Here is a 12,952-nt window from a genome sequence, read left to right on the forward strand (position 1 = left end):
TTACCCTATAATAGCCAGAAGGCAAATGAATGCGATCAGGATCAAATTTCATACACATGACTGTAGTCATACAAACTAAACACACATGGTTAGAAGGTAGCATGACAACCTCGAAAATGTGTTATGGTGAAAGTATAGATAATTTTTTATCCACCTACTCTAAAAGCCATGAATTATTTTAAATATATAATTTTTTTTTAAATTTGTTTTTCTTTTTTTATTCCACTACTTAATATTACAATATATTATATTACAATTATTACCATATTATTACAGTTATACAATATTATTATATTATATTACAATTAACTACTATAGCTTTAAAAAATCAAAATAATATAAAATATAAAAAAAATGTGTGTGTGTGTGAGTGCATGTATATATACAAGATCTGTAAATAAAGTTAATGAAACTAGTTTTTTTGGCAGCCAAGGTGGCTGCCAATAAGGACACAGCGCATTTCATGACAGGCTGGTTCGATTTGGCTTGAATGACTTGGGTCAATGTCATCAATGCTTAGTATCGGATGATACATTTCGTGTGCTGTACGTCTGCTCAGAATATAAGTTTTGGCATGCAGAGGTGGTCAGGCAGCTTGAATGTATTGGTTCCAGTTGTATTGGATCTGCGTGGTAACTAGAAAGTTAGAGATGAGTGGCGCATTGTTAAAAGATTTTTAAGGTTTTTGGTGTTGAAAAGATTGCAGAGGGTGTTTAATGTCTAATAGTAGCCTGGCTGGCTGAGGACCCGTTTGGGTGCTTTTCCACCAGAGTAGGTGCATTTGGCACTTGTGTCCAGTTGTTTGGTATGTTCGTGGGTTAATTTTAGATGCTTTGGTATGTTAGGTCAAAATTGCGATGTTGCTAACAGTTTTTGAGGGCTCTTCATATAGTATGCAGTAATTGTTCTATATATTTTAGAGGATGGTTGAAAGGTACACGGAAGGCTTTGCCATTTGGTGTACCTATGGTTTGGTGTGAACCAAAGAATCATGTAACCGATTGTTACTTTAATTTAAAAAATGATCTGGAATTTCTAAAAAATCTAAGTGTACTGTAAAATATCCTTCATTGTAATCTGCAATCAGATCTGTACCTCACAGAGAAATTATTTCAGTTTCTGAGCTAACGGGGTAAATGTATGTTTCGAAAGCAGCGATAAAGAATCAGGCAGCACTGAAGAAGACAACAATGATTTTGATTTTGAATTATCTTCCAGTAAGCCACATCGTATATCAGAAGGTGAATTAAATGACTTGGTTAGGGATTTAAATTTATCAAAAATTCAAGCTGAACTGTTAGGATCAAGACTGCAAGGTTGGAATTTACTTCAAAAAAATACAAAAATATCGGGCTTTTGAAGTCAACAAAAAGAACTTTCTCAGTACTTATGATGAAAATAATTTGGTTTATTGCACAAATATTGATGAACTTATGTTGCACTTAGAACAAGTTAATAAATCTGAGGACTGTCGCCTTTTCATAGATTCATCCAAGTATAGTTTAAAAGTGGTTCTACTACACAACGGTAACAAATATTCTTCGATACCAATTGCTTATGGTATTAGTTTGAAAGAAACATACGATGTGATGAAAGATGCTCTTGAAAAAATAAATTATAAAAAACATAGCTAGAACATATGTGGTGATTTGAAAGTTATAGCTATTTTGTTACGCATGCAGTTAGGCTATACTAAGTACATCTGTTTTCTTTGCGAATGGGACAGCCGAGTCAGGGATAAACATTATGTTACCGAAGAATATAAGAAATGAGACAACTTAACTCCAAATGGGAAAAATAGTATTCATGAGCCCTTAGTTGAACCCAAAAAATATTTTTACCCTCTCTCCATATCAAGCTAGGACTAATGAAATATTTTGTAAAAGCAATGAAGAAGGACAGTCCTGGATTTTTATACATCAGGCAGAAATTTCCAAATGTAAGTGATGGAAAAATTAAAGAAGGAATATTTTTGGTCCTCAAATAAGAGAGTTGGTCAAAGATGATGTGTTTAACTCTGTGTTAAATAATGTGGAAAGTGTAGCCTGGGCTTCATTTAAAGACATTGCAGAACTTTTCTTGGCAAACAGAAATAAAAAAAAAATTACCACGATATTGTTAATGTATTTCTTACTTCATACAGAGCTAAGGGATGTAATATATCTTTGAAAAAAAAACCTACACTCACATCTGGATATTTTCCCAGACAATCTCAGAGACATAAGTGACAAACACGGTGAACGTTTCCACCAAGACATTTCGGTGATGGAAAGCCGCCATAAAGGGAAATGGAATACTAACATGTTAACTGATTACTATTGGACATTAATTCAAGATGTGCCTGAGACTATTTATAAAAGAAAAGCATCAGCGAAATCATTCTACCACAGGTATGGCCATGCAAAATTATAAATTTTACACATTTTAACTATATTTTCCCTTAATTTTTTTTGAAGTTAATTTATTTAAAACTAAAGGTTATAGAAAAATTGTATTTACAGATCTAAAATGTACCCAAAAAAGCAATTCAAGAAATGGTATCACACTTAGAGAAACATTCAATTTTCTTTTTTTTTTGTCTATCGGTGTTATAGACTAACAAGTAGACTATAAACTAACAAATTAGAAGCAGGGATATCTCATATACTTATCAGTCTTAACATTTTATGCTCACTAGGTAGAATATTCACTATGATAGTTAACATATTAATAGAATGTGAGATGAAAGGTGTACTAGTAGATGAAGCTGGTTTGATTTTATAAAGAGCATTAGGGCGATCATTTAGGCCATCAGACTAATGCGTGAAACCAGTTGTTTTATGAAGTGCATGGATTTAAAGTAGATCATTCTGGCAATCAAGTTAATCTTAGAAGATGGGCTTAAGAAAAATAAATCTGCCTACCCTGTACTCAGTTAGCTTGTAAAGTGAAGAAAAAACAAACATTGCATTTGTGTTAGCGATTTTATCATATTTCTGTTGAGTCCCATCCCTTGTGTCAGTGCCAGTTCACAATGCGGCCGCATTTATATAAAACACAATAATCATTACTCATATATTTTTTTTTTTCTCATCAGTCATTTGACTGGTTTGATGCAGCTCTCCAAGATTCCCTATCTGGTGCTAGTCGTTTCATTTCAGTATACCCTCTACATCCTACATCCCTAACAATTTGTTTTACATATTCCAAACGTGGCCTGCCTACACAATTTTTCCCTTCTACCTGTCCTTCCAATATTAAAGCGACTATTCCAGGATGCCTTAGTATGTGGCCTATAAGTCTGTCTCTTCTTTTAACTATATTTTTACAAATGCTTCTTTCTTCATCTATTTGGCGCAATACCTCTTCATTTGTCACTTTATCCACCCATCTGATTTTTAACATTCTCCTGTAGCACCAGATTTCAAAAGCTTCTAATCTTTTCTTCTCAGATACTCCGATTGTCCAAGTTTCACTTCCATATAAAGCGACACTCCAAACATACACTTTCAAAAATCTTTTCCTGACATTTAAATTAATTTTTGATGTAAACAAATTATATTTCTTACTGAAGGCTCGTTTAGCCTGTTCTATTCGGCATTTTATATCGCTACTGCTTTGTCCATCTTTAGAATTACTAAATTCAAAATTACAAAATTACAAAATTACACCACCTCCATAATCTTGTCTCGTCCTATTTTCACATTCAGTGGTCCATCTTTGTTATTTCTACTACATTTCATTACTTTTGTTTTGTTCTTGTTTATTTTCATGCGATAGTTCTTGCGTAGGACTTCATCTATGCCGTTCATTGTTTCTTCTAAATCCTTTTTACTTTCGGCTAGAATTACTATATCATCAGCAAATCGTAGCATCTTTATCTTTTCACCTTGTACTGTTACTCCGAATCTAAATTGTTCTTTAACATCATTTACTGCTAGTTCCTTGTAAAGATTAAAAAGTAACGGAGATAAGGAACATCCTTGTCGGACTCCCTTTCTTATTACGGCTTCTTTCTTATGTTTTTCAATTGTTACTGTTGCTGTTTGGTTCCTGTACATGTTAGCAATTGTTCTTCTATCTCTGTATTTGAACCCTATTTTTTTTAAAATGCTGAACATTTTATTCCAGTCTATGTTATAGAATGCCTTTTCTAGGTCTATAAACGCCAAGTACGTTGGTTTGTTTTTCTTTAATCTTCCTTCTACTATTAATCTGAGGCCTAAAATTGCTTCCCTTGTCCCTATACTTTTCCTGAAACCAAATTGGTCTTCTCCTAAAACTACTTCCGTGGAGGAAGTTTTAGGAGAAATTGAGAGGAGAGTGGATCTCCTCTCAATTCTTCGGTATAGAATTCTAGTTAAGATTTTTGATGCATGACTAGTTAAACTAATTGTTCTGTATTTTTCACATTTATCTGCCCCTGCTTTCTTTGGTATCATTACTATAACACTTTTTTTGAAGTCTGACGGAAATTCCCCTTTTTCATAAATATTACACACCAGTTTGTATAATCTATCAATCTCTTCCTCACCTGCACTGCGCAGTAATTCTACAGGTATTCCGTCTATTCCAGGAGCCTTTCTGCCATTTAAATCTTTTAATGCTCTCTTAAATTCAGATCTCAGTATTGTTTCTCCCATTTCATCCTCCTCAACTTCTTCTTCCTCTATAACACCATTTTCTAATTCATTTCCTTCGTATAACTCTTCAATATATTCCACCCATCTATCGACTTTACCTTTCGTATTATATATAGGTGTACCATCTTTGTTTAACACATTATTAGATTTTAATTTATGTACCCCAAAATTTTCCTTAACTTTCCTGTATGCTCCGTCTATTTTACCAATGTTCATTTCTCTTTCCACTTCTGATCACAGAATTATATGGCGACTCATATATTAGTCACCATATAATTAATTAGTCATATAGTACTCATGTAATCAAGTGTTTATAAATTTATATAATAATGATCATTTTTGAGATGCTTGTGAACCAGCCACTTGAACACTTTTACATGCAGTTTGTTTACTTCAACTCTAACTTAACTGAATTTGTTATAACTGCCATTAGTGGGTCATTCAAAAGTATTTGATTATGTTTCATGGAATAAATTTAAGAAAATTGTCTAAAATACAGCTATATACTATCTTTTCTCAAGGATCAATTTAAAATGTTAAAAGGTAGAAAAAAAGAAAAGCAACTTCTGATTTAGAAGGAACTTTGATAACCTTATTGCCATTAATCTTTGAATTGAAGAACAAACATGAAAACTATCTTAAAAGAAAAGGATAAAAATGTTGAGATTCATTCAATTATTCATTTGGTATAAATGTTTTTTATAAAAACTAAAAATTAATTAGAATAATTTTTAATGGCATAGATTTATTGGGAAGAGAGAAATTTTATTTAAAAAAAAAGGTAGTATGATATGGTAGAACGATAATGAGTAATATACCATAAGTTATAGAATTTTGTTATTTAGGTAATAAAATTAAAAAAGGATGGATGAAGTAAAATAGATAAGGAGATGGGTATAGGTAACTAGAACATTTTTTTATGAAAAAAAATTTACTGATTTCAAATATGGATCATAGAATTAGAAAAAATGTTCATAAAAATATTTGTGCAGAGCGCATTGCTTTTTAGGGTTGCAAAATGTGGAAAAGAATAATTGAAGTGTTTAAAGCTGGTGTGTTAAAAGAAAATGTGAAAAAGAAAATTAGAAGGGTTGATGAAATACAAAAATAATAAGATTGTAAGATGAATTGGAAAATAAATATTTGTGGCATAATCTTGGAAAGAGACAAATCAAGTTGTTTGAGAAGTTTACAAATTTGAAGGTTTAGTTGCAGATAAAGGAATGTTTCTGCAAGGAAGACAGAAATTGGAATATTTAAAACGGATAACTGAAAAATTATAAATATTTTGTGACTGAAAGATTACTGAAAAGAAAGATTTAGAGTAGTTTCAATCTAGTTAAATACTGATTACATAAAAGGACTTAGTTAAATAATTTGTCATATTTATATGATTAAATGGTAAGTATAATTTGTGGTATTTATTTATTTTTTATGAACACTGCATACCAGTATCAAATTTTATGAAATATTTATTATATTGCTTTGGCCTTTGAACTAAGAAAGAGAATTTATTTATTGATTAATTGCAATTGTAAAACATTTCATGAGGTTCAGTTTACATAAACTATCTATATATACATAGGTTATACTTACATTTATCATTGATAAATTTCATTGTAAATAATTAATTTGTTTTCTACATGAACTAAATTAATAATTGTTTTTATTATTTATTAACTTATGTTCTTTTATGACATCACTTAATTACTATTAAATAGAATTATTTCACTAATAAAATTAAATTCAAATTTTTTTGGCAAAAATGTTCATGTTATGTGATTTTCCTATCGTTTAAAATATAATTGTAAGAGATAAAATAGATGAAATTACTCACACTACTGTAAAGATATTTTATAAATATAATTAATTTTTTGATACCGCTTACTGTCGTATGTATGTTTGTGTTTTATGTGTTAATGCTAATTCTTCAGCTGAAAACTTTGATGATAAAATGTATTATTAAGTTATATATATTATTGCCCTGCTGATCTCCTTGGTGCAGCAATAGCATCTGTGTCTTTCATGGAAGGTTTAGGTTCAAATTTTAGCCATTTTTCTCATGTAAAAATTCATCTCACCATCTTTCTTGTTATGATTAATTACTTTAGTAATTAAATACATAAATATTATTCATGATAGTGTAAATATTAAAGATTATTGTTTTTTTACTTTATGTTGGTTTGTAGATATGTTATTCCTAATGTATTTAATTTTTTGAAGATTTGTGTAAGTATACAAACATACACTATACTCATACTTCTGTTTTTAGATACTTATATATGCATAACATTTAAATTTGTTTCAATTTGAATTTTTTTTTAAATCAATAAATTGCTTGTTATGATTGTTGATTATTAAAATTGAGTCACGATGTAGGTGTGGTATTTTGTGCCCCATATAGTATTGTGATAGGTGAACAGAAAATAGGCAGCAATTGAAAGATTTACAACCTACACTATAAGAAATATGATACGTGAAACATATTTGTTGTTAGTGATGAAACTTTTTTTTTGCTTGTAAATTTTAATTGGAATGTATCAGTAGGTCAGAATGATCATTATCTGATGATGATTCGAAATGCTTGCTTACAGTACTGATTTGTAAGTGCATACCGCAGATATACTGTGGATGGTAGATTATTGTATCTTCCAGTTAATTTTACTCAGCTGTAGTTATCCATCGTTGTAGCTTTATTTTGTTAATTTTTTTTTCAGTATTTGTGCACCATTAAATAATTAGTATGTTATTATTTTTATAGTGTATTATTATTATTTTTTTTTTTTTTTTTGATAACAATTGTTGGTGTATGATCATGAACATAAGTAAAGATTAATTGTAGCCCTCATTTGTGTAGGTGTTTGAATAATAATTTTTAATTTGTTGTACATGTGTTTGAATATTTATTACAGTAAACAAATAAATCTTTTATTCTGATCGTCTCATAATAATACATTATATAGATTAAGATCGCAGTCTAAATAAAAGTCATGTTTTGGTGTTTTTATAGTGCATGTGAGTTTTTGAAGATTGATACAAGGATAAATGTATACACTATATTTTTGTTGTTTTATGCTTATGTATATATCCAAATTTATTGAGTTTGAGTTCTGTTTACCACACAATGAATGTATTACTTGTGATGATTATTTGACATGAAATCAAGTGACATTTCGTAAAGACGTGGTAGATGAAGTGATCATGAGAAGGTATAAATAATAGTGATCATAATTGTATAAAAAATATTCGTTTCTGAATTAATTTAGTAAATTACTGATATTATTCCTTTATTTTCAGCAGCCACCAATCCATACAACAAATATCTGAAGACATTGTCGCATGGAAGGAAAGAGTACAAGTATTTTGATTTACCTGCACTCGGTGCTGAATATGGTAAATCTAAGTTATAATTTTTTTTTTTTATTTTATTTAAAAAAGAAATTACTAGATTATTTTTATTTAATTCCGTCATTAAAATGACTACTTTTGTGTATAATCGCACACATTTTTTTTCATTTTATTCAAAATTATTTTAATCAACAGCTTATTTAAAAAATACTAAAAGTATATCAGATTTTTTTTAGTAATTTTAGTGGAAACGTGTGTGGCAGAAGTCACACACTGTGAATCTTCAATTAATTCTGAATTTAAATCTGATTCAATTTTTATTAAAGGTTTGGATCATAAATGAGAGATTACCATTTAAGAAGTTAAAATTATTGCATATACTTAATAAGAAATGATTAAATGTAGCCCTTGTTTGTGTAGGTGTTGACTTATAATTTCCTATACAAATATTTGAATTAATGTAGTTAGAGATGTTTCAGCAATAGCAACAAGCTCATTATCACAAAATCACATATTGGAAGATTCCTGAAAGAGTAATTAGCACCATTTCCTAAATTAATAGTATTGTTAAATTAACATTTTTATTTATACAGGTAATACATATTTTTGTGTTTATTTTTTTTTAATAGTGAATGTTTTGTGAAATGCAAATCTTTAAGTTAAATGATAAAAAAAAAATATAAATATTAATCTAGTTAATCTTGTAAATAATTAAACATTAAAAAATATTTTATACGAGTAGTTAAAATATGTAAAATTAATTATAGTGAAATAAAAAAGAAATTAATTAATAAATCATATTAAATTAGTAATTTATGCTGGCTTAATATTATGGCTTCATTAGCTTAAGGTGTACTGTTAAACTTGTGTGGTGAATTTTTTTTTTGCTTGATGATATCGCCACATAAGCTTGAAGCTTGTGTGTGGGATATGGAAATGAGTTTTGTAGCATATGAAAAATGCTATGTGTGACCGCAATTTGAACCCAGGACCTCCAGATTAAGATCAAGATGCTACCACTCTACCACAGATTTATTCTAAGAATTCAAACTACCACAGATTTATTCTAAGAATTCAAACTAAATGCCATGCTTACACTTTCAGTGACAGGAAATCCTGCCTGTTAGTTGAAAATATCCTTCTATCCTTTGAACTAAACGTCATGTTAACATTAAATTAATTATGATAAGTATTTACTTTAAAAATCGTGTGTTGATAACAAATGTTTATTCTTTTTCAAAAATAATATAACAAATATATCAATTAAAAATTTGATCCAATATTACTTGCTAGTCATTTTTTAAACTTTGTTTTACACAAATTTCTTTTAGCAGTTGTAATTAACCAGCCTTTTTAAAAAAATAATAGCTTTTCTTTTTTTTTACGTAGTCTTATGCCAAAAATTGTAACTTTTTTACAGTGCTGAAATATGGTATTTTAAAATATCTGATATTTTCCCACAAATTGAATCCAAGACCCAAGATCAGTTGAATAAGAAACCAATATTATACTGACTACATACAAACTAATTACTTATACTTCTGTATGGTTGCAAAATAATTATTGCTTGATTATATAGTTAGAATTAGATATATAATACAACATTACAAAATATAAGTTAATAATTTTTCAATCTTTTATATGAAATAATCTCTTTTTTTTATATAGATAAACTGCCATTCTCAATTCGTGTAATCTTAGAATCTGCTATACGAAACTGTGATAATTTTCAAGTAAGAGAAAAAGATGTACAAAATATTTTGGCTTGGCGCCAAAATCAGGCTTTGGAAGGAGGTGTTGAAGTTGCATTCAAACCTGCCAGAGTAATCTTACAGGTAAACTATTTGTATTATTTTACTTTTAAGTTTAATTTCTTTATTATATTTGTAATTTTCTTTATAAAAATTAATGTTTAAAATTACAAAATAGAATAATTGCTTAATGCTGTTTTTAAATAATATTGCTTTCATATTTATGTTTAAAGATATTGTGCATGTCAGTTTTTTTTCTTTTTAGTAACTTGACTTGCAGCTACCACATTTTTCTCTTGTAAATCTGTCTTGTGATAGGTGACTGGATTTTCTACGTTTCTCTTGTTAGTGAGCATTTTCCTTCATTTCTTGATAAGCTATTATACATTACTTTAACCCTTTCATTAATGTCTTCTTCAGTAGTACTGCTTAGCTTTTTATAACTTTTATGAATATTTTGTTAATTTGTTAAATATTACTTAAGCATTTCTTTAATGTCTTGTTTGATAGTACTGCTTGTAGAATCGTTTAGTGTTTTATAACTTTTATCAATACTTTAAAATACTTTTTAGTGCCTCAAGAACTTTTCTTTTACAATAATGTATGTACAGTTAAGGTAATTCTTCCGCCTCATTTTATGTTACGTGCTGCATTAAAACGTAGTGTTTTATTATTATTAATGATATTATTTCAATCTTCATTGTAGAGGGGTAGGTCTCTGTCTTCATCCAATAGTTTCTGGATTCAAATTCACTCAAGCTTGGCATTTTTTCATTCTCTATAAAACTTCATCTGTCATCAGCAGCTGTTATTGGGTGATTAGCCTATAGTTGCTTAAAAAGAAAATAAATTATGCCAATTTTCACGGTTAAGTGGTAACATTTCTGCCTCTCATCCAGTAGGTTCTCTGTTCAAATCCTGATCACAGAAAAAACAGATGTGAAATTATAAATTTACAGCTTCATTTCATTATCAAAATTGTTACAAAATAAATTAACAATTCAGAAATGAAAGCAGTATATAGTTATTCTGTCAAGTTCTATTTTTATTCATGAAAATTACAGAAAATAATTGCATAAAGTAGTTTACAGTGATATGATAAGTTAAAGTCAATCAAATAGCCAATTTCAGAATTTAAGTGCTGCCATGTTAATATTTGTTGATTTAACTTTGAGCCTGGAATGTTCCTTAGACAAAATGTAACATGTAAGTCATTTTCACTCAAGGTGATCACATAAATGTTAATTCAAGCATCTAGTGCATTTCAGATTTTGATTATGAGAAGTATTTATTATTCCTATGAGGAAACATTCTTTCATATCTTAGTAAACCTCCTCTACTTGCTTGTTCTGTATTTTCTCAACCAATTTGTCTCTTTATATTCTCAAAAGTGATACTATAGAATTAATTCATGTAAACCATTTGTTTGCTTTAGTGTTTGTATAATAATTGTATTAATAACTCTAAAATGATAATTAAAATTATTCAAAATAATCAGTAATTTATATTTCATTAAAATATATTTTTTGTTTTTTGATTAAATAAGTAATAGAAATGTATTTTTTTTTATTTAACAGATTTAAAAAGAAAAGATTCTCATGATTTATATATATATATATATTTTTTTTTTTTTGGTCTTCAGTCATTTGACTGGTTTGATGCATTTCTCCAAGATTCCCTATCTAGTGCTAATCGTTTCATTTCGGTATACCCCCTACATCTTACATCCCTAACAATTTGCTTTACATATTCCAAACGTGGCCTGCCTAGACAATTTTTTCCTTCTACCTGCCAATATTAAAGCGACTATTCCAGGATGCCTCAATATGTGGCCTATAAGTCTGTCTCTTCTTTTAGCTATATTTTTCCAAATGCTTCTTTCTTCATTTATTTGCCGCAACACTCTTCATTTGTCACTTTATCTATCCATCTGATTTTTAACATTCTCCTGTGGCATCACATTTCAAAAGCTTCTAATCTTTTCTTCTCAGATACTCTGATCGTCCAAGTTTCACTTCCATATAAAGCGACACTCTAAACATATACTTTCAAAAATCTTTTCCTGACATTTAATTAATTTTTGATGTAAACAAATTATATTTCTGACTGAAGGCTCGTTTCGCCTGTGCTATTTGGGATTTTATATCGCTCCTGTTTCGTCCGTCCTTTAGTAATTCTACTTCCCAAATAACAAAATTGTTCTACCTCCATAATCTTTTCTCCTCCTATTTTCACATTCAGTGGTCCATCTTTGTTATTTCTACTACATTTCATTACTTTTGTTTTGTTCCTGTTTATTTTCATATATATATATTCTTTACCACATGGACTGATTTTGTTAATTCTTTTTAAGTTTGATATTTCACTTTTTAAAGAACTTTTAAAAGTAAAAAAAGATTGATCAGAAATTTAGGTAGTAACTTAGGGTAAAAAATACCCTACTGTCCCTTAATTTATGCTCAGTAGCAAACTCTTTGTTGTTTTACTTCATTCCCTTTTTTTTATTAAAACAGGGTTCTTGTAAATAACTTTTTTCACAGATGTTCTGAGTAGTCATTTCCTTATTTTAATTACAATTGTAAAATAAATTAAACTTAAAAAATTAATCATTCTTGATAAAGCTTAAAAACTGTTTTAAATCATACTTTGAACACTTTAAATTTTAAATGTTATTTGTTGACATTTTAAAAGTTATTGTACAAACAGTTTTCAGTTTGGTGTTTATTTAATTTATATATTCTTTTTGTGATTATTTTGTGATTTTTTAGATTTGTTAATAGTTTTCAATTCTATTAAGTTTACTCTAAATTCTAATAAGTAATTCTGTACGTATCCCCACTAGTACACACATTACTGTAAAGTTTTAAGTAATTACTTAATTACTATTTATTATACTTAATAAACTTATACTTAATATATATTATGCTTTATTTGTTAATTACTATTTCATTTAATACTTAAGTTACTAATATCAAGTGTAATAAAATAATTTGTTCTATTTCATTTACATTTATTACTTTTAATCTTGATAAAGTTCCTAGAAAGAATTTGAAATTAAGACTTAAATGTTGACAGGAAATTAAAGAATATGTTGTTTGGCCTTAAAAATATATTTTAGAAAAACTTGACAAATAGCAATATAATATCTGTAATAAAAACAAATTTTAATTAAAAACCTATCTTTATAAAACCGGTTATAGTTGCATTATGTTATAAAAATAAAAAAATAAA

At 28.5% G+C, this 12,952-nt stretch overlaps 1 protein-coding gene across 3 annotated transcripts in view; it reads left to right on the top strand.

The window, feature by feature from the left end:
* The window catches only part of LOC142324832 (cytoplasmic aconitate hydratase-like), a 120,642-nt gene that overhangs the window by 9,678 nt on the left and 98,012 nt on the right, over positions 1-12,952 (top strand). For 2 of the 3 annotated variants that reach the window (XM_075365850.1, XM_075365849.1), the window contains 2 exons: positions 7,920-8,015; positions 9,639-9,805. In XM_075365850.1, coding sequence (XP_075221965.1) covers positions 7,920-8,015; positions 9,639-9,805 — 263 coding nt within the window. The remainder of the gene's footprint in view (positions 1-7,919; positions 8,016-9,638; positions 9,806-12,952) is intronic. The other variant, XM_075365851.1, reaches the window with a different exon arrangement.

The sequence above is a fragment of the Lycorma delicatula genome, chromosome 5 (genome assembly GCF_047948215.1).
Source record: "Lycorma delicatula isolate Av1 chromosome 5, ASM4794821v1, whole genome shotgun sequence".
Classification (NCBI taxonomy): domain Eukaryota; kingdom Metazoa; phylum Arthropoda; class Insecta; order Hemiptera; family Fulgoridae; genus Lycorma; species Lycorma delicatula.